Genomic DNA, 23,047 nt, shown 5'->3' on the forward strand with positions numbered 1-23,047 from the left:
AAATAATAATATAATTATATAGGATGATATATAACAGCAATTATGTCATTATTATGCAACTACAAATGTAATAAAACATTAGTATTAATTCAAAACTGAAGCATGAGTGAAAAAAGGCTTCTCCTGGATATACATAACGTGAATAATATCTACAACGTAGGTTTTTATTTAACAAACCACAATAACTTCGATGTAAAGTGTCCTGTGACTGTCACACTGCTGAGTGATGCACAGGACTAGACTGATGTAAACAAATCTGCTCTCCGCGTCCCTAGCAACCGCTGGCCCGCTCTTTTCTGGCACAATGGAGGTGTGTCCCTCCCTCGGTAATAGTTTCAGCTCACTGATTGGCAAATACGTCTATCGGTCAAATGATTTGGGGCTTTGATTGGGCGACACGTTCAAATCCGTCGGTCCCGCCTTTTCCGCTTTGCTGCGCGCTGTCTCTGGGAAGGATAAGAGGTGGATGGTGTGAGTAATGTGATGTGCGGGGTGTTATGTGAATGGGGGGAGGACAGTACCTGTGTGCGCTGCACAGCTGCAGGTGGTGTTAGCTGTACGAGCATTGCTGGCTGTACACAGAGCGGGTCATGTAGCTCACACTAGCACGGGTAACCCAGCTCTTTGTGTGTAACGATATAGTGCTGGTACTTCTGCACCAGATCAACGAGGGCGCTGACACCCTGGGCATGGAAAGTGTTGCCACGCTGTATATTAATACAGAATTATAATATACTGTAAGGTCTGTTAACAACAGCCTGACACATAATTCAGTGACAGCTGTGCATACATGTGACTAGGATGCTGCTCTCTCAAATTCTGCATCAGACTTGGCTCTTTACATTGGTTGTGTGGGAGGACACATCCTAGGGTAAAAAAATTGTGCAGTACTTATGATGACTATATACATAACATCTTTTACTTTTAGTAATTGGTTATACTCTGGGACAAAGCGGTTTCTAGCTAATACTACATTAGGTGACTATAGGTTTAGCTGGTTTATTTTTAACTGGAACGATTGAATATTACAATACCCCTTTCTTTTTCTGTCTAGGAAGCATATTGTTTTTGAAATGGCAGCTTCAGTTGTTCCACAATCCCCCAATTCTCCACTGCAGAGTGTTTCTCTTCTGAGCAAATCATTTCCACAGCTGCCAAGCCCACGAAGAAGAAGACATGGGGGACGAGCCAAGAGCCATTGGAATACAGCCAGCCTGACTGGTAACGTTCCATCACTATTACAAACACCTATATATACTGCATGGAGGATTAAATAGGATTCTGTGACTGAGGATCTTAGTGACTTTAACATTAAAATTGACCCAAAAATACAGTAAGAAGCTGTGCTCAATGTTTATAATATCTATAGATTGAATATTAATGAAGCATATTTTAATATAGGCAAAATAATTTGTGACCGCCCCAAAAGTTTTCCTAAACTTCATATAATAGTCTTCTTTTATCATCTTAAGTACTATAAGCACAATGTTTTCATTTAAAATGTGACAATGATAGAGGAATAGTACATAGTGATTACACTTCCTTATTGGTGTAAGCCTTTCTGACCTTTCATGCTTGATTAATAGTCCAAACCTAAATGGATAGCGAGATTTAAATATTTGTCCTTCTGCCTTCAACTAACAGATCAAAGGAGGTGTTCTCTCCTTCAAAAAATACAGTGACTATAAAAAGTAATTGCCTCGTTTGTCATTGTTAACATTTTATTTTCTTAAATCTTGGAATCAACATGGATTTATTTGGGAATTAATACAACTTAACATGAAATACACTCATTTCAAATAAGAAAAAAACAAGATTTTTGTTAAATGATTACAAAATGAAAACAGAATTTATGACATAAGTATTCAGCTCCTTTGTTTTATACTTGGTAGAAGCATTGTTAGCTGGAATTACAGCTCGGAGGGCTTATTGCAGTGTTGATCTCTGTACAGTACAGTGTTTGCCCATTCTTTGCAATATTGCTTGAATTCCATCAGACTGAATGGAGACAGGTGATGAACAGCAATTTTAAAGGCATTCCAAGATGACCTGTGAGTTTAAGATTTGGGTTTTAACTTGGCCTTTGCAGGACATATATATAATATATTTTGTATTTAAGCCACCCAGGTGTGGCTATTGCTGTATGCTTACTCCATCCACCCCCCATTTTGACAAATTTTCCAAACCCCAAAGCAAACAGCATCCTCATAGCATTATGCTCCTCCTGTCATGTGGTCATGGTAGAGATGATGTGGTGATAAGTGATCTCAGGTACTTTAAAAGTGTTTGAGTTCTTGTTCTTAAATCTTTCTCTTGGCTGGTGCTTTTCAATAACTTTTTCATTGATTTGCTTTGAATGAATGGTCTTTGATCTTCTCAATAAAGCTCTTGTTTGGGACCTCTTACATGTGTATTTATTTAAAAAACTGTAGAAACACTTTAATGGATCACTGGTAGACTGCAGTCAATTATGTGACATCTGAAGGCAACCAATTGCTCCAGGGTTTATTTAGGTCAATGTTTTCCAAACCTGGGGGTAAAGGCAAACTTGTCTTTACAAGCCATCATCACTTTAAATTTCCCCTGCAAAGTCGCTGATTTCCGGTGACTTGCAGAAATCTGAGCTTCATACATTTACCCCCTGGTCTTCAATGGCCCCCACCAAGTCATATTTTGAGAATTTCTTTAATCATACATAGATGTGTAAATCTGTTTGGCTGAGTAAGTAATTTTTCCACTTGCAGAAATGCACAAAACATTAACTTTTGGGGGTCCATGAGTACAGCAGTTGTGAATTACTGATTTAGGTGTATGGTAGCAAAATGGGTGAATTATTTTTTCTTTTTTTTCTTTATTTACAATTAAGAAAACATTTCAGTTGTTTTTACTTTAACATAAATAGTATTTACGTAAGATGCAGGTTAATATGTTGTAATTATTGGTCAATTATGTTTAATCATGCATTGAATTTGAAATTAAGTTATATTATGGACCAATAATTGTATGCTGGTTTTATATATAGTTAATTACCTTGATTAGTTGGTGAAAATGTCCAATTACTTTTGAAAGCCAAGTAGACTAATGAGGAGAAGTCTTATTGGAAGCTTTGTCACTGTTTTGTTGGTATTTGCACAGTTATATTTATAATATTTTCTTTTCTTAGGGGAGGACTGGAGCTCTTATAGTCTGTCTTCAGCTGCAAGCAACATTCTGTTACGATCACCCCTGGAATCTGCCAGTGGTATACCTACCCCCGATGATACCATCCACTGTCTGCCATCATATGTACGGAGCTCAAACCAAGCTGTGCTAACTGTGAACACTAAAAGCTCACAGGTATAAAATCATATTTTCTATCATGCCATCTTAGAGATTTTACATGGCTGTATTGTCCATCTTTTCATTGGAAGGGATACATCTATATATATCTTAAAAATATATATTCGCTGCCAGATACCTTTAAAAACAAACAATAAAAACCTTTGTATAGTACAGTAGAATCTATATTTGTTCTCACTAGTGCTCACATGCTGTGTAAGGTGGAGTAATTATTGCATAGAATATTTCAGGTTGTTTTGGGTGTAGGCGTATTAATGAACAACTGTACAGAGAATGTTTAATCATTCCTTCCAGTCCTTGCCCCCAATGGAGCTTGCAATCTATTCCCTTCCACACAGAAAGACATACTAAGGTTTATTTTGTCAGAAGCCAATTTACCTACCAATTTGTCTTTGCAGTGTGAGAGGAAACTGGGGCACCCTGCGTAAACCCCCGCAAACACTGAGAACATATAAATTATAAAAATAAGATTTTTACTCGTAAAATCCATTTCTCTGACTCCATTGGGGGACACTGCGAGACATTGGGGTATAGTAGTGGGCTCAGGAGTCTAGTCACTTTAACTGCTAAGCCTTTGGACTCCTCCCCTGCTATGCCCCTCCTCTCCAGAGAGATTTTGAATAACCAAGAGTGAACATAAAGGAGGTAATATAACCTGGATAGGTCTTAAATTATAAAGAACCATAACCAAAGTTTTCACACACAGAACTATATACAGAGCAAGGGAGGGTGCGCAGTGTCCCCCAATGGAGTCAGAGAAATGGATTTTACGGTGAGTTATTATTTTCTCTTCCCTGCCATTGGGGGACACTGCGAGACATTGGGGATATACCAAAGCTTCCTCAAGGGCGGGAATGCTCTGGACCAGCTGCACGCATAATCCTGCGACCAAAGCTTGCATCAGCCGATGCAAAGCCTTGAAATCTATAAAATTTAGTAAATGTGTGGACGGAAGACCAAGTCGCCGCTCTACACAACTGTTCCGCCGACGCCCCGTGTCTAGCCGCCCAGGAGACACCCACTGCCCTAGTAGAATGTGCCTTTAAGCTTTGCGGAACAGCTAGAGAGGCTGAAATGTAAGCCTCACGAATCGTGGACGTGATCCACCGGGCACTTCACTGCTTTGAAGCAGGCCACCCTCTCTTATTGGCGTCATATAAAACAAAAAGATCTCTGGTCTTTCTGACCTGAGACGTACGATCTACATAACCCTGTAGAGCTCGTACCACATCCGAACACTGCATAGACCCTTCTAAAGAGTCTTTCTTTGCTCGGAACAACAATTTCCTGATTTAGGTGGAACCTGGAAACAAAAGATGGCCTAGTACGAAGAACCACCCTATCAGCATGAAAAATAAGAAAGGGAGGGTCACAGCGAAGCGCCCCGAGCTCAGACACTCTACGAGCTGAAGCTATAGCCAACAAAAATACAGTCTTCCACGTAAGATACCGTAAGTCAATAGACTCTAAAGGTTCAAACGGAGGCCTAGAAAGAGCGTGAAGAACCAGATTGAGGTCCCAGGGCTCAACAGGATGGCAAAAAGGAGGTTGTAAACGTAGTACCCCCTTTAAAAATGTCTTGACGTCTGAATAATCTGCAATCTTTTTCTGAAAATAAACAGAGCAGATATCTGACCCTTGAGGGAACCCAGACGTAAACCCTTCTGAACCCCATCCTGTAGAAAGTCCAGTAAGCTGGAAATCTTAAATTTTGAAGAGTGGAATCCCTTAGACTCACACCACACAATATATGCCTTTCACACTCTGTAATATATGGAAGACGAAGAAGGCTTTCTGGCCCTAATCATGGTAGCTATAACATCTTAAGAGAAACCCCGGGACCTAAGAATTAGGGTTTCAATAGCCAGGCCGTCAAAGCCAGTTGATCTAAACCTTGGTAAAGGAATGGACCCTGAACCAGAAGATCTGCCTGCAAAGGAAGTCGGAATGGAGGAGCTCCTGCTAACAATAGCAGATCTGAGAACCACGCTCTGCGTGGCCAAAATGGAGCTATTAGAATAGCGGGAACTCCCTCTCTCTTCAATTTCTTTAGAACCCGCGCAATCATTGTAATGGACGGGAAAATGTACACCATCAGTATGGCCAAGGGGCCGACATGGCATCTACTATTTCCGCCGCTGGGTCTCGAGCTCTTGCGCCGTAGCGCGGAACCTGATGGTTCAGTCTGGACGCCATCAGGTCTATGTCCGGACAGCCCCAACGCTCCACCAGTAGGGAGAATACCCGACTGTTTAGAGCCCATTCCCCGGGATGAAGGGTATGTCTGCTGAGGAAGTCTGCTTCCCAATTCTTCACCCTCGGGATGTGAGTGGCTGAAATCTTAGGGACCTGATGTTCCGCTAATATGCGTCTGGCCTCTCGCATGGCAGCCGCGCTGCAAGTGCCCCCCTGATGACTTATGTACGCTACCGTGGTGGCGTTGTCGGACTGAATCTGAAGAGGTTTTCCTCTTAGAAATTCCTGGGCTCCTATCAGAGTATTGTACACTGCTCTGAGCTCTAGAACATTTATAGGAAGAGTGGCTTTCTGAGGGGACCAGAGACCCTGAAGCCTCAGGATTCCTGTTGCTCCCCCCCAACAGACTGGAGTCTGTTGTGACTAGAGTCCAAGACCAGGTCTGTAAGGATTGGCCTCTCTAAGTTGGATTGGGACGTCCACCAGATAAGGGACAGCCTTGTGGGCGTGGACAGACAAATTATCTGTTTGTCTGAGACCCTGACCACTTTCGCAAGATCTCTGCCAGAAATGGACTGGAGTGAAACTGCGCAAAGGGAACTGCCTCGAATGCCTAGACCATTGTCCCCAGAAGTTTCATGCAACTGAGGACCGAGACTCTCTTTTTCATTAGCATGACTCTGGTCCTTTTCTGCAGAGCTAGGACTTTTTCTCCTGGAAGATAAACTCTCAGAGACTGAGTATCGAAAAGTAGACCCAAGAAGCGCATCTGTTGAGTTGGCACAAGAGATGACTTGGGTAAATTCAATACCCAGCCGTGACTCTGAAGAAACTTCATAACAGTCTGACTCTGTTGGGATAGAAGAACTGCAGACTGTGCCTTCAACAAGAGGTCGTCTAGATAAGGGATAATTGTCATACCCTACTGGCGCAAAAGACTGGCCATGACTGCCATAATCTTGGTAAAGACTCTGGGGGCGGTAGCCAGGCAGAAGGGGAGAGCCCTGAACTGAAAATGCGCGCCTCCTACTGCGAACCGAAGGAGACTCTGGTGTCCCTCCCAAATCGGTACATGCAGATAGGCATCCTTGATGTCTAAGGATGCCAAAAACTCCCCTTTCTCTATCCCTGCTATCACTGAGCGAAGGAATTCCATGCAAAATTTCTGAATACTCAGCTGCTTGTTTAATGACTGAAGATTCAGGATGGGCCGGAAGGATGCATCTGGCTTTGGCACCAGGAAGAGGTTCGAATAGAAACCTAGACCCCTTTCTAGAGGAGGAACATGAACGATTACCTGCGCAGTCAGAAGCTTCTGAATAACTTCCTGAAGTGCAACACGTCTGAGGGGAGAGGAGTGACGAAGAATCTATGACAGGGGGAGTGGGCTAGGTCTATAACATAACCCCGGGACACAATTCCTCGAACCCAGAGATCTGTTGTGGACTTCGACCATTGATCCCTGAATTGAAGAAGACGTGCCCCCACCTGATGCTCCCCCCGAAGAACTCTGTCACGCGGAAGGCTTGTCTGTTGGGCGAGAAGAACCTCTCCTCGCCGCACCTCTACCTCCTCTGCTTCTATTAGCAGATGCCCTAGACGCTGAGTACTGCCCTCTATTAAGGGTACCTCCCCCACGGGAAAAGCTCTGAAAAGAGCGAAACCTACCCTGGCGGGCCCTGTTGGAGACAGTGGGAAGAGAAGTGCTCTTTCCCCCCTGTAGTCTCCTGAATAACCCTTTCGAGCTCTCCCTTTCTGAAGAGCTAAATCACACTTTTTATCGCTGTAATCCTTAAGGGCTATCCGTTCTTGAACAAGAATAGCAGATGAGGAAGCTAAATGGGCTACGGGGGTGTCAACCCTAGGTAACGTCTCCCATTTTACTGTGTCCTCAGGTGGCAGAGGATAAAGAGATTTAAATTTTCCTGGCATCATAAATTGCCTACTTGGCTTATGCCAAGCTTCAGAAATGATGTCCAACATCTCCTGATAATGGGGAAAAGTAGCCAACTGAGCCTTAGTTCTTTTAAATAGAGAGACACCTGTGGTTTCTGAGGGTTCTGGATCAGCAAACCCTAAGGTATGCCTGATTCCTAAAATAAGACTATCTACACTCGTGGAGACCGAGTCAGAGTCATAAGAGCCCTCCCCTTCCGGATCTACATCTACCTCACCTTCCTCTGCCGAGGAAAGATCAGAGAACTGATCTATGTCCAGACCTGAATCAGTAATAGCTCTCTTACCCCTCTGGGAAATAGCTAATAACCTATCTTCCCTGTGGGTAGACCCAGCCTGTGATGTGGAAGCGTTTTTCGTCAGACTGACTGCCTGCGAGTGTAAGTGGGGTAGTGTTTTCACGTACCTCTGTTACCCGCAGCATAACGGATGTCAGTTTCTACACAGCCGAAGAGAAGGATTGCAGCCAAGGCGGTTCTACCACTGCTGAAGATACCTCCTGGGCTGAGTTGTCTCGCCTCTGAGCGTCCGCAGTACGTACAAGCTGCGCAATAGGCGTTACTGTCTGTGTGTCCAAAAAGTTTAGAGTTACATTTTGCACAGGTATAATACATTGCAGAAGGCACAGAGTGACCCTTGCCCTTAGCTGTCCCCTTCTCAGCCATTGTCCTGCTTGTTAAAATAATTATTAAAAGAAATGCAGACAAAATGAGACTACAGAAATAGAAGTCTCCTGTGCTAGGAAGTCTCTCTAAAATAAGAGCACCACTCCAATATCAAAGGGGTGTACAGTACTGTCTGTGAAAATTCCTTTTCCTGAAATAACTCACAAGACAAATATAAACATATAAAACACCTCCAGACAACACTCCTCTAGTCACACAAGCCTGAAATCTGCACACAGTTATGGCTATCACTGGAGGAGAGGCAAGCTGAGAGTTCCAGGGCAGCGCTGCACGCTTTCAACCAGAGGCTTTTTTCTCACCACCGCGCGGGAAGAACAGAGGAAGTAAGTTATCTTAATACGCCTAATCCCTGGCGCTGCTCGCTCTGCTTCCTGTGAGTCTCACTGGCCCCATCCACCAATGGCCGCCTAGGAGCGCCTGACGCGCGATATACAGCATGCCCAGACCTCTTGCGCGTCCTTTCTGCAGTCCAACTCGCCTCTCCTGAGTGTGAGCGCTGCATATGTCCCCATTAAAACTGCTCGTTATGTCCAGGGAGAGCGGGGACCTGCCGGCATGTAAGCGCGGCAGAGGAGAAGAGACTGATACAGCCTCCCTCCCCTGTCGCTACTGAGAGTGAGCCTGCAGCTTAACGATCTTCCTTTTTCACACAGCCTCCCCCAACCTAATCTAGTTGGAAGCATGCCGGCAGATGTGCTGGTGAAGAGAGCGCTAGGCTTCTCTACACTCCGCTGGGACCCAGAGTGAGTAGAGCTGAGTCCTACTCACTCTTCTGGGTCTATTGTCTGGGATCCCGTGCTGCACCTGAAGGGATAAATATTAAAATAAAAACATGGCATTCTAAATACTAAACAGAGTATAGGCAGGAGCCTATACTCTAGTGACCTTAACTCTCCAGTCACTTAAGAAAACTGAGGATCCCTCTGCAGAAGAGGGGCATAGCAGGGGAGGAGTCCAAAGGCTTAGCAGTTAAAGTGACTAGACTCCTGAGCCCACTACTATACCCCAATGTCTCCCAGTGTCCCCCTATGGCAGGGAAGAGAAATAATTGTTTCCATTTAAAACTACCTTGTGTTCTTTACACTGGCTCAATAGCAAGCTGCTTTAAAAAAAATCAGACACATTTGTATATTGTTTTTGTTTTTTTTTGGATCCTATTTTTTACATTTGACTCAGGAGAATTAATATTCCACAAATATAGGGATATGCATCTTTTCTTTAGCCTTCTTTGGGGAACACCGGAGACATTGGGGTATAGAGTAGGGAGAGGGTGAACTGGCAGTTTATAAAAACTAGCCTTGGCTCCTCCCTCTCTATACCCCACTTTCTTTTAGCCTCTGTTTAGTTTAAGTGCCCAGCGAAACGGGCTTTGTTTGGGCTGTGCAGCATCCCTTTGCTTTATTTCATTCATGTTCATTTTGTTTTATATCTGAGGCTTCTGCGTCCTGTTAAATGACAACTGCATCGGCGGCTCACAGAGCCGCATCGGCGGCTGTCAATCAAATGTGCATGTGTACTGGCAGCGCACAGCACGGAAGACTGTGCATTGTCTGGAGAGGGGGATCGGAGGTGCGATGGAGGTACCAATGGTATTCCCAAAAGTCATGGCAGCTCTCTTTAGGGATGACTGTCATACCCTACATGGCCTACCTTTTGGATAAAGGAAATATCTGCCCCTCTTTTGAACCATTTACTCTTGACTGTGGACACACAGCTGTGCTTTAAACTATCAAAAGTCTAGTCTTGGCTCAGCACATGATTTTTCTGGGTGTCCCTTTGTACATTGGTTGTTAGAGTAATCTTATTGGAGGAGAAGATTCTGGCCTTTCCGAAACTGGTGAAACTTTTATGTCTCGGGCAGGTCTCAATCCTCCATTGCATGAACTAATGGGGTGAATGGTATATTGAAAGTGGTCCAGTTTGCTTCCACTCTTTGATTTTCCAAAATGAGATTCTAGCCAGGTCAAGTTTCAATCTTCTTTTGGTAACACTGTTTTCAGACTGTCGCCACAGACTCCTCTATCTCTCCTGTGGTGGATGCAGAGACCGCAGACTGAGCTTGGATCATTGTGACCGCAGACTGAGCTTGGATCATTGTGACCACAGATGCCAGCCTGCATGGGCAGTCTGGTGACGCTGAACTTCCAACTACAGGAGCTTTGGTCCAAAGAGGAGGAAAAACTACCCATCAACATGCTTGAACTTATGGCGATGCTTAGTCTCTACTAAGAGCAGATTCGTTAGAATCCAATCGTATACCACCATGGCTGTAGAGCCCTTTGATGATGGAGAAAAGATGCACTTGACAAAACATTATGTCCGAGTGATCTTGGTGGTATTCATCCCAGGGGTGGACGGTTAGGAGGCCGGCATGCCATTCATCCCCGGGAATGGTCCTTCCATCTTGTGGTTTTCAACAAAATTGTGGAGAAGTGGAGTGAACCAGAAGTCTATATGATGACCTCTCTACTTAATCACAAATTAGTTTGGTAATGTGCAGGAACCAGGCATCCAAAAGATTTCCTAGTGGATTCCATTACGATCCCATGGAAATACTGACTAGTGGTTTTTTTTGGGTTTTTTTTTTTGCTCCGAATCCCATGGTTCCTCAGGTACTAAAGAAGTGCAAGAGAGAGGGTGTTCCAGTACATCTGGCGGTAAATGTATCATAGTGCGGGTTGTACAAGTCGCCGGAAATCGGCGAGATGACCGCTTAAATTTAAAGCGGTGCTGCCTTGTAAAGGGAAGTTTCACTTTACAAGGCAGCGCCGCTTTAAATTTAAGCGGTCATCTCGCCGGTTTCCGGTGACTTGTACAACCCGCACTATGATACATTTACCCCCGGTATCATTATTAGCATGGTGGCAGAGCAAATGTAGAGGCTACCTTTTTTGAGAAGATCTTTGAAGTCGGGGCTCTTTTTACCACCAAGCCTTAGCCCGGCTGCCGTCAACGGCATGGCTGTTGAGGCCATGATTCTTTGAGCTAAGGGACTATTTGAGAAAATCAGTCAGACCATAATGAAGGCCAAGAAACCAAGCTCCTATAAAAATAAACAGTGTGGAAGACCTACATAGGCTATTGTGAGAGGAAAGGCGTTCACACTTCATTTTATAACTTGTCCCATGTCTTAGACTGTGGGTTGCAATTAACCTCTCTCAAAGCCAAAGTTTTGGAGCTTGCTATCCTTCTTCCAGTAGAAACTAGCCACTATTCCTAAGCTCCAGACTTTTTTTCATTGGGTTTTTCACATCCAAAAACCTTAAGTTCCATGGAATCTAAACTTTGTCTTTCATCACTCAAGCCTGCTGAATCTGTTGATCTTAAATTCCTAACCTGGGAGATATGTTTTTGACCATTGCTTTAGAAAGACAGGTGTGAAATGGCTGGCATGTCTTGTATGTCACCATATCTTATTATTCACAATGACAGAGCTGTTCTGCCCACCAAGTCTTCTTTCCAGCCCAAGGTGGTGTCTAAATTTTATCTAAACCAAATTATTGTTATTCCTGCTCTTGGCCAGGAGTTAGCATTTAGAAATGACGACTCTCTCCACCACCTGAATCTGGTTAGAGCTTGAGGATTTATGTTGACAGTCATCCTTGCGCAGAACTGATCAACTACTTATTCTTTATGACTCACACATTAGAGGTTGGCTGGCAACAAAACAAACTTGTAGGATGTATTAAAGCTACAATCCGTCAGGCTTATATCTCTGGGTAATCAGGTTCTGGATGGTAGTACAGTCCACTCTACCAGATTGGTGACTGCCTTCTGGGCGGCACAGCATGGTACCTCCTGAACACATTTTTGACCAACAACCTGGTTTCCATCCATACATGTGTGAAATTTTACAGGTTCGATTTCTTTGATTTCAAAGATGCCAGCTTTGGTCGAAAAGTTTTGCATGCAGTTGTTTTCTGAGTTTACCAGCCCGAGGGCCAGCTTTGGAACGTCTCAATGGTTAATCAGTGTCCCTCAAATGGGATGAAAGAGCAATTAGGATTTTTTTACTCGCAGTAAAATCCATTTATCTGAATTAATTTTGGGGACACTGCATTTTCCACCCTTTTGTTCTTCGTTCTATTTAACGGTTGAATGTTTGATTAGTTAAAAAAAATTAGTGGAGGGGCATAGAAGGGAGGTGTGGAATTGGCTGAAATTGATTCAGAGAAATGGTTTTTAACGGGGAGTACAAAAATCCCCATTTCCTTATAGGGGCCTATCTCTGTTAGGGCACTTCTCAGCTAACACTCAGAGGGGCCACCTCTATATTTGGACCCTGAGAAAAAAAAGCCATAACTCACAAAAATACATTCACAGATACGCTGTAATAAAACACATGCCCCAAAAACCATACTCCTACGCTACAATGGTTTATTAAAAAAAAATGATACATTCACAACATCTGGGTCAATTTTGCTAATGCTATTGAATAATATAAGGCTAAATGTAATTTTTGTATTAAAGCCTTCTGCTTGCCAGAAACACATTTGTATTTTTTTTATTTCCAGATTTTGATGGCCAATGATAAAGCCTGCAGATTATTTGGGTATAGTAGTCATGAGTTAATTGGCATGAGTCTGTCTGTGCTGATCCCTGCTTCCAGCCACAGAATCTCTGAGGCTCTAGAAGAGGAACTTGCAAAGGCTGATGGAATTTCACGGGTACCTGGAGAAGTGGTGAGTGTGATGTCTAGATGAATGTGGATCTTCCTGTCTGTGCCAAAGTTTTTATATAACCAGTCCAGAGGACATTACTGAGCTGATTGCTGATACAGATATTGGACAACTTTACACTTGATTCCAGTGGCAATCTGAAAAATTTGTAGTATAAAAATAAAATAAAAGGTGTTTATAAATCTATTGCAACCTACCTAAATATTGGAATGTTTTACTGCAATATGAATTTTGATTGTTTGTTTAAGAAGTAATATTTATTTGTTCTGCTGTAAAAGTTTGGAGTTGGCCACTTTCTGAAGCTGTAAAAAGTTGCAGCTTAAATTGGAAATTCTTAACCATAACGTAATCCTACAGTATATGAAAGATAACTTAAATGTCCCTGTCTCATGTGAATATCCACTCACCAGCAGTCACATTCAGTGCTTGCACAGTCTATGCAGGTGAGATCATTGCATAACAGGTGAGTGCATAGCAAAAAAATTTCATCCAAGGATAAGAACAGAGTCCCACTACCACTTTAGGATCGCTCCCTTCATTAATGACAGCTTTTCCATATCTTTCTTAAACTACAACTCCATTTAGCCTCATGTACTCTTGTATGTCTGAAATTAACACGAGTAAGTGGACAATGGGTATTTTTTGTCACTTTTTTTGTGCATTTGTTTGTGAAGATTTTTATTGCATTTGTTGAAATGCACCCAGAAATGTGATTTCCTTTATAAATTGCATCTGAAGGGTATAAAAGACTGCAAAATCTAATTGTGGTTTCACCCTCAGGTTGAAGCTGTGCGGAATGGGGGAGATGTGATTGTGTTATGTTTGTGGATACGACGAGTACAAAACCAATGCCTGCTGCTACTGGAGACTCTACAAACAATAACCACAGTTTTAACATTCCTGCAGGATGTGAGTATCTCTGACTTGCCAGGAGAATATTCTGCATGGACCCCTGACTGCAGTGTATTATTCACTATTCTTCGGGGTTGTATGGCATTATGCAATTACATTTTATACATTTTTATTATATTTAGTTCAGATTATTAGACCTTATTAGTTAACCTACATTTATCACAAATCGTGGTGTTGGATTATTTATTTTTTAAATCCTAAAATATTAAACTTTTATTATTGTTTCTGTCAAGGGATTATGAAACTGACGCTTTTTCCATCTCCTACATACTGCTTGCCTTATTTGAAATTAGGATCACCGATCCCAATGCTGAATGGGCATTCAATACACATGTACTTTGTAGAGTCTGCTTAACAGAGCATCAATGTAAAGAATAATCATTTACCATCATGAAGTGTATAGAGCAGTAACAGGTGATCCTTCACCACCCATTCCATGGCAGCCACTGTGAGCACTATAGCCGCCCCTACCAGACCCTTCAGCTTTGGCCTGCTCAGCACCTGAAAAGCTGGCTTTGACTTGGAGTCTGGCAAATTCAATGCATGGCTTAATTCAGACATCCTTGTCCTTGCAGAGGATTCTGACACCTGCCACCACTTCTAGACCACTGAAGCGTAGGCTTCCGGGGTTTGTCCAGACTTTGGAAGAGTCTGATTCTGCGTTCTCTTCCCAGGATGAAGGCGAAATGGCAGAAGGCTCTTATCTTGAGGTTTCCTCATGTCCTGGCAAGGATTCCTACAGAAAGAGGGGAGTGTATAATTTAGTGCATGCCATTAGGCATACACTAGAGATTAAGGACAACAAGGAATTCCGGACAGTTCTCTGTAGAGAGAAACAGGAAAAATAAACAGATGGTTCCCTTTCCCTCCTTCACTCAGTTGGAGGACCTGCTTTGTGAAGTGTGGGCTAGACTTGCCAGTGTATTTCAGTTCTCATGCAGATTGCAGTCCCTTAGGCTTCTACGTAATGCGGAAATGGGATTCCTCGCTTAAGGTGGCTGCTCCAATAGCTTGCCGACCTAAAACCAACACCATACTGATTCCAAGCACTGCTACATTACAGGGTGGCACAAATAGGAAAATTGAGGCCATCCTTAAAACAGTTTACATGGGGGCATATTCGTTGGCCTTGAAATATCTAGGGGAAGTGGCCATTGATCAGCAGTCTCAAAATGTGCCCTCTGGCTTCGTACGTGGAAGGTGGACATGGAATCAGAGAGGACCCTGGAGTCTCCTCCGTACTATGGGGAGATCTTGTTCAGTGCCACACAAAATGAAATTATTTCCCAGGCCATAGAGGAAACCAGTTCCTTTCTCCCTGTTAATAATCGTAGGCCTAAGGGTCCTAGGTTTCATCCACTTTCATCACTACAGAAAGGCGATGAGTTAGGTCTCAAGAGGGTCAGTTCTTGCTAACTGTGGTGGAGGGTTCTCGCTAACTCCCTGGGCAGGGATGCAGGGTCGACAGCCTTGGGCAATTAGATGTCTAACTCGTAAGTCCTCAGACAAGCAGTCAGCACTGTCGGGTGCCGACCCAGGAACATCTGTGGTGAGAGTGTGTCTGCTTCTCTTCTGGGACCAGTGGTTCGATTCCACCACGTACGCCTGGTTGAGAGGCATCCTAAGATCTCAAATCTACTTCTAGGTGCTTTTTCACTGATGGTCCTCCCGGAGATGAGGCAAAAGAGAAGCCATTCAGCCCCTTATTTCTGTGGGAATAGTTATTTCTGTCCCAGAATACCAGAAAGCGTTGGGTGTTTACTCAAATCTCTTCCTGGTCCAGAAACTGGACTGTCATTCATTCTATTTTGAATGTTCAGTAGCAGATAGGCAGCTTCAAGATAGTCCTTGAGGTAGGTAACCTACAATTTGGAACAGGATGAGTTCATGGGGTGCATGGACATCAAGGATGCATAGTTGCATGTTCAGATATGGGAGGTACACCAGTGTCTTCTCATATTTGCAGAACAGTCCCATTTCCATCATTTTCAGGCCATACCCTTTGGCAGTGCTAGCGGCCCTTCACAGATCCTGATGAAAGCGAACTCCTCGGCCTTGCTTCGGGCTCATGTTTGGGAGACTACGCAGATTTTAGAATCTCACAGTTGGAGCATTAATTTCAAGAACCCAACTTGAAAGTCTGTGCCAGAACACCCGTGTGAGGAGGAAGCCGCTTGACCGCAAACTGTGCAGTAAAGGTCTCCTTTCCAAACACAGGATTCTAAGAAAGCCGCCGGGTTAGGGCTCTATGCTCTCTCAGGGAGGCCAACAAAGTGCATATTCTCTCAGCGCAGGCATCTTTCCAAATCAGACATTTTTTGTTTGCAGATGTTGACTTGGGTAGTTAGGTTAGCCATGTCCCTTTTTTTTCATGGGTGTAGTGGTATTTTCTAGCTTGGATATCCGTTGCTCAGCATCTCCGACACGATCCCTCATCTTTTACATACCCTGATAGATAAGGGAGAAGTCCGTCTGAACCTCTCCAATACAATCTGGAAGTCTATTTTCTGAGAATGTAATGGCTTGCAGGACCTGTTGAGTAGAAGAAGGTTCAGCCATAGAGGGGGGAGGTGAGTCTGCGAGTGTCGTCGGGTGTTTCCTAGTCCCGGTAGTCTCCGCAGAATTAGAGCTGGAGGAGCTGCAAGCTAAATTTTTCAAGTTTAGTTACCCCATAGCAGCAGCTCGGAAGGATGGGATATCAAGGCACAAAAAAGCTTTGAAGTAGACTTTGCAACAACTCCAGCAGAGGGCAGCAAAACTCCACACCTACAACCCAGAGGAGCTTACAGAAGGATGGATAAATAGGAGAGCATAGACCGTAATGAGAGTCACTGTTGTAACAGTCTTACCATGTATCCGTAGATGACGGCACAACTCTGCGCACACGACCCAGAGGAGTTTATAGAATAATGATTAAATTGGATGTTATGGGCATTACTGGTAGGGAGTCACCATTGTAGTAAATCTGCAACAATTCTGTAGGTAGCAGCACAGCTCCACTCCCAAATCCCAAAGGAGCTTACGAATGCACAAAATTGAAGTATCCAAAAGCAGTTTCTCTCTATGTTTAACTGCAGTGTAGTAGAACACTTTGCCTACAGAATAGCTGTAGAGTAACAAGCTGCACACTCAGCCTGAATCAGCACAGTTGGTAATAGAAGTCACAGCCTGCGCTCGGAGCCGATCCACAATAGCACAAGCAGAGAGCACCTCTTCACTATATATTTTAAAGAGAGGGCAGGATAAAAATCTGTGAAATAGTGAGCAGTTTTCTCTGGTCTGCAGACAGCGGAGGCAGGTTCCCCTTCAGTCACCTCTCTGGCAGTGCAGCAGGATGGCCGTTTCCCGCCCCACAGATCTCCAGGTACTGAGAACAGAAGGAGGGAGGGTGACCAAAGCCTGGAGCTCTTCCGGAGTGATCGGGCTGCAACAGGGACGCCAAGATAAACAGGAGCAGTTGCAATCAGCATTAGCAGGTAACACTGCTGGGGGGGGGGGGGGTGGTCTAAAAAGGAAACAGTTGGTATATTCTGCTTCCAAGGGAGAACCACAACAGCTGAAGGTCTTTACATGGACAGGACTCCACAACCAGCAATTCAGACCCGGTACCAGCTAGGATGAAGAGCCAAGAATGGATAACTGAATATCTGTAAAGTAAAATAAGTGAGTCCAGTGTGTGAGGCAGGATATTATTCAGGATTTTGCCATGAGATCAAACGCTATGCATCTTACTCCATGCCTGGTCAAGCCACGCCTCCCCTATCAGATCTCCTTTTTAGCAAAAGATTAAGACATGCAGTTGGGAGGAGGAGTTGTAGAGGAAATAACGAAAAAGGAAGGGTGAGTTGTGTTGGGTTGTAAAAACACTGAAGACTGAAGGAATGAACTAGGAGGACACACAACTTGATGGAAATGTAGAATGCTAGGAATGTGAGGAGAAAGGTAGTCTCAACTTGAAGTGAATGGCCCATGACTCCAATGTTTTGAATAAAGGCTTTACTCAAGTTGTTTATAAGACATGTCGGGTAATCCATTTGGCTCATCTGCTAAAGTCTGAGGACTGACATGGCAGCCTAGATTACATGAGTGCAAAATCCCTGATAACTCTTCAGAACTTGGATCATTTCTGACATCCGGACCAATTAGGAAATAAGGAGCATGGTAGAGATCACCCTCACCAACATTTATCTGATGATGTGGGGTAAAGTTTGTGAGCTAGCAGTAAAGGAGTTTAAACACGTTTTCATTCATTTTAGCATTGATAGAGCTACTGACTATATTGTCTTGTATGTCTGCCCATTAATCCTCCAATTTATTTGCGATATCTGACTCCAACTTTAATTAGAGTCTTTCGTGAGAGTGTTTGGGGTTATGAGAAGTGAATATTTTGTGGATGTGAGATGCCTAAAGAGGCAAGTGTCATAAAGAGATTGTTTGTCATGCTAGATATCGATGAATGGAAGAAATATCTGGTTGATAATATCGAAATTCTTTGTGGGGTTGGCAAATTTTGTGTCAAATCATTAAGGAATCTTAGGCCACCTGCCAGCCAAGACCCAAATGTCAACGTGTCCCATCCAGGAGAGAGCATGTGGTTTCCCCAAATTGGTTTTATGAGTAGAGGAAGTTGGACAGAACAACTTGTTAGACTAGTCCCATTTTTAGAGCGATAGAGAGGCCATTCGATGGATTTTAGGTGTTTGGAGACACCATTGCCTTGTGAGCCAAGGAGGTGGGGGAGAAGAGTGATGGATCATCAATGCTCTCTGTTTCAATAATGGTCCAGACTTTAACAGAAGAGGAGGTGTTGCCTTTCCTTTTTTGAAGTTAGGGGCTCCCACTTTGGGCACATTAACCTAACCTGTTAGAAGGGCTCTTATTCGTCTTGAAAGATAAGTTCGCGTCTAGGAAATTATTATTTTTTTTAAAGTCATGAACGAAATGTAAAAGTTCACTACTTCAGCTTTGTCTGTATTTTCTATCAAGGAAAAAAAGCTCTATAGATTAAATTCTTTGAGAAAGATTCGGTAGAGAGGTCAGAACTTGGAAATTGTGAGAAGGATGTTGTCCGTTATGAGGCTATTTTGTGTTTCGAGTGGGCGGATTTAATGCTTGTGATGCTTAAGTGGATTTTAATAGTTAATGATTCAATTATTAAAGGGAATATTGGGGATGTGAGTGAGTAACCTCCTTGTCTGCTGCCATTTGGTATGGAGGAGATCGAGAAGACCTTCATATCACCAAAGGGTTATGATATGGTGTAGAGACTCCATTTAAGAATATCCCTGTAAAGCCCATAGTGAATAAAGTTTGTATCATCACCTTTTCTTCATCTAGAGCTTTAACCAGAGAAGGGAATTTCTGTAAATGTATACATCCTCCACACATTGGGAGCTCAGGTCGTACTCCTGGGGTGAATAACTATTTAATACAACCAAAATATCTGTGTGATGAAATCATGAACAACATATGGGTCAAATCTGTTTATTAATACGATTATAAAAGTACCATCAAATGTATCAAAAAAAATTCTCAGCAGATGACTACATATAATGTAATAAAATAAAGACTGATCTTTTAAAACAATATATACATTAAATATTATTAATGCATAGCCAGAGCTAAGATAAATCTTCAATCAGATTTTATTTAAAACAGTCATCTGTCCAGATATCTCCTGATATCTTCAATTTCACTCAGTCTGATGAGAACATCTATTACAATCCGTAATGTTCAAACTTTACGATAATATGACGAGGAGTAAAACTCTATTTAGCAGCCTGCTTACAATGACGTTCTTTAATGGAATTAATGCAGTGTTTTCATAATTGTTTTAGATTAGCATCCAGCTATTACTTTCCCTTGCTGCTGACCATGTGACTTAATTACACCTCTCCACACTGATCTTGGTGTGTAGGAAAATAGTAGCAATGTATCAGTTACAAGATAGTGTTCTGCTCTCTCAATTGCACATATCCACACTGATCTCCTTGTGTGGAAAATGAACTCTGGCAAAACCACTTCATTACATCTGTCAATATTGGTAAACAAGGATCGTTCTTGCCACCTGTCACTTAGCAGACTGCAAAATACAAGTGGCAGTCCCCGCTGATCACATCCACTGATTATTCGCTTAACCACTTATCAGATGGCTTAATGGCTTTCTCTATTCAGCGCCACGTTTATGCATAATACTTCTGCAGGACAATTCAACAACTTATCTATACAGGAACAGCATTGGATATTGAAATACAAGGTAGAAAGCTGCTCCTAATAGCGTAACGCATTTCTTGTTACTGGTGTTTTTTTATCACTGCTTCTCTTCTTTTACAATCCCTTCAGGTGGCTCTTGCATTCAGCTTTTCCTCTTGTTTTTTTTTTCCCAGTCCCTGACTGACGACTGGGATCTAAATTTGGTCTTTAACTGACTTTTTTTAATTATTTTGGTCGTTGCACATGTCAGAAGGGTCTAGGCTTTGGAAGATCTATCCTGTTGATCTTTGCATCTCTTTATTTGAGGAAAAATGTGTCATTCATACGTTGCCTGCCTTCTTGCCTAAGGTGTTGACTAATGTCCATCTCAATCTGTAAATTGTTCTCTGACCTCCTTGTCCTCTTTCCAGTAATACATTCCTTTTATCCCTTGCTTGTACATCATGATATCCATTAGTTGTATGTTGAGTTGTGCACTGGTGTCAGAATAGGTAAGGATTAGGAAGAGGATAAGGGGCTAAGTTTGATATTCATGATTACTTTTATTTGGTTGTTTTAGAAAACGAAAACTATCGGTAAAATGTCCCTTTATATATTTTATTCTACTTTCTATATTTTGCATTTTGGTATAAGTTTTATAATATTTATACCTAATTATTGTGCTTGACAAAGTTGCAACTTAAACGTCGCTGTGACAGGTTTATCCAGATCTATAACATGAGTCCTTGAATGCTAACGTCACTCTTTATCTTCCAGGGTAGGATCGAGTCCTGTGATCCGACTTGTGCACAGCTATATGGATATATGGACCCCGAAGAGCTTTTGGGGCAGCACATTACAGTCTTGATGCCAGCAGTTCATGTTCCCCATCACAAAAAAGAAATGTCGCAGGTACAGTAGCAGATACCACTGAACCATACTCATGAATTGCTAAGAGACTCTGCAGTAATTGGGAAATATATATTTTATTTTTAAACGGATGCTTTGGAAATACTGTGTTTTTGATTGTTTTCCTCTGCCACTGATCTGTCATGGTAAAGGATAAACAGGTTTAGCGTGCACTTTTGTGTAGTATTAAAAAGAAAGCTTGGTAACTATAGTTTTGAATAGATGACTGGAAGATCATTACACAAGTTAATCTTGAAAACACTGTCAAGTAGACAACGACACCAATAAGACGCTGGCAGTAAAAATCTAAAGGCAATGGCGACACCTCTCCTGCTGGTGCTAAATGCCCTGTGCACAAGAGGGTCAAAACATTAAATGAATGCCTCACCCCCTGGGCACATATACACTAAAGCACACCTTTTGGTTTTCGGTAGGCTGGGCTTTACCAGGCACTATTTATTATTCTCCTCACTTTTTTGCCAACCCACTTTTTTTTGTGGCACGTTTTTGGTTTTCTGGTACTGTGCTGGGATTAAAAAGGCTTTTCTACTTTTGGAGAGGGTTCAAGGACCTGCTGACCACTAGAACATTGCACTTTTTGTAGAGTACTTTGGGCACCACACCATAGGCTTGCAAAAAATATGCTTACTATACAATGTTACTGATGGTTATATCTGCAAGCAGATTTTGTAAGACTTTACTAGAAGCTGTGTAGTGTGATTCTTTTTTTTAACTCCTCTCTTCCCTAACCTTATCCTCTCCATCTTATTTGACAAGGGCCAGACCCTTCCGGCTGACTTACCAGGGTCTGGTGTCCAGTCCTGGCCTCCCTCCTTCGGGTTCCCTGTCGCTGCAGTCTTCTGATGCGTACACCCATCTTCTATAATTTACCTTTTTCAGCCATTGACTGATTGCTTGTCACTCCCCCTCGTCCTCCAGGCTATTAAGGCACATGTTCTAGCAATATAGAGCTATATCTTCATGTCAACTTAGCTTGCTAGTTGCTGGATAGTTTGGCTCCTGTGTTTTCCTTGTGTATCCTGGTATCCTGTTTCCATTCCTATCTGCTGATCCTGGTTACTCGCGTTATATGCTTCTCAGCTTATCCTTTTATCCTGTATCTGTTTCTCTTCAAAATATCAGCGTATCCTGGTCTTTCATTCTGGTCTGTCCTTGACAGTTAACAGCTTCTTCTCCGGTCTGTCTCGCCTGGTACCTACTCTGAGAACTGCAACCTGCGGGGTGTAAGGAGCGAAGTCCAGACAACCTTGCATGAGTCCCTGGCGAAAACCTTTGCCTTGTTAGACTCTGTGCCTCTGTGGTAGATGAGTCTAACTCTGGCTGATTGCAATGAGATCTCCTAATTAGTGCTTTAGAATTATAGGACATTACATATTCTAATTCAGTAAAAACCTTCTTAAAACAGAACACTTTCACATAGTGCCAAATGTCGTTTGTTTTTTGTTTTTTTTCAGCAATACATTTTTATAGAGCAATTTTTGCAAGGGTATGGGGTACAGAACATAAGGGAGTCAAACAAATAAAAGGGGGAGACAAGGAGTCCCCTTATCAGGGGGAAGGGGATCTAGTTGCTCAATGAGTATTACAGCACAACATAATCCACAGATGATAATCAAAAGAAAAGAGGATTTATGTACTTACGTTAAATCCGTTTCTCTGATTCCGTCTGGGGGACACTGCTTACCTTGGGTTGTGGAGGGAGCTTGGGGAGTTGGCACCTAACTAGTTAACTTTAGTACTGCCGACAGACCCCTCCCCTCTACAATCCCCCTGCCCCTTCTTGTTCAGTTAATTAAAATGCCCAAGGAGTAAAGGCCAGTCAAACAAGAGCACACAGAAGAAAAGCAGAAGGGAGGGATCGCAGTGTCCCCCAGACGGAATCAGAGAAACGGATTTAACGGAAGTACATAAATCCTCTTTTCTCTTTCATCCAGTCTGGGGGACACTGCTTACCATGGGGACGTTCTAAAGCAGCCCCCTAAGGGTGGGACTACTCTGAAAATCCCGCTCGTAAAGCACTACGAGCCAAATTTGCATCAGCGGATGCAAATACATTAAACTGGTAAAATTTTGTAAATGTATGGACAGAAGACCAGGTGGCTGCCCTGCAAAGCTGGTCAGCAGAATCCCCATTTCTTGCTGCCCACGTCGCCCCTA

At 42.8% G+C, this 23,047-nt stretch overlaps 1 protein-coding gene across 1 annotated transcript in view; it reads left to right on the top strand.

Moving 5' to 3' along the window:
* Window positions 1–426: 426 nt before the first annotated feature.
* Window positions 427–23,047, top strand: part of PASK (PAS domain containing serine/threonine kinase) — a 57,228-nt gene continuing 34,607 nt past the window's right edge. The window contains exons 1-6 of the mRNA XM_075201783.1: window positions 427–471; window positions 1,055–1,221; window positions 3,164–3,336; window positions 12,692–12,859; window positions 13,637–13,765; window positions 20,738–20,872. Coding sequence (XP_075057884.1) covers window positions 467–471; window positions 1,055–1,221; window positions 3,164–3,336; window positions 12,692–12,859; window positions 13,637–13,765; window positions 20,738–20,872 — 777 coding nt within the window. The 5' untranslated portion in view covers window positions 427–466. The remainder of the gene's footprint in view (window positions 472–1,054; window positions 1,222–3,163; window positions 3,337–12,691; window positions 12,860–13,636; window positions 13,766–20,737; window positions 20,873–23,047) is intronic.

The sequence above is a fragment of the Mixophyes fleayi genome, chromosome 3 (genome assembly GCF_038048845.1).
Source record: "Mixophyes fleayi isolate aMixFle1 chromosome 3, aMixFle1.hap1, whole genome shotgun sequence".
Lineage (NCBI taxonomy): Eukaryota > Metazoa > Chordata > Amphibia > Anura > Limnodynastidae > Mixophyes > Mixophyes fleayi.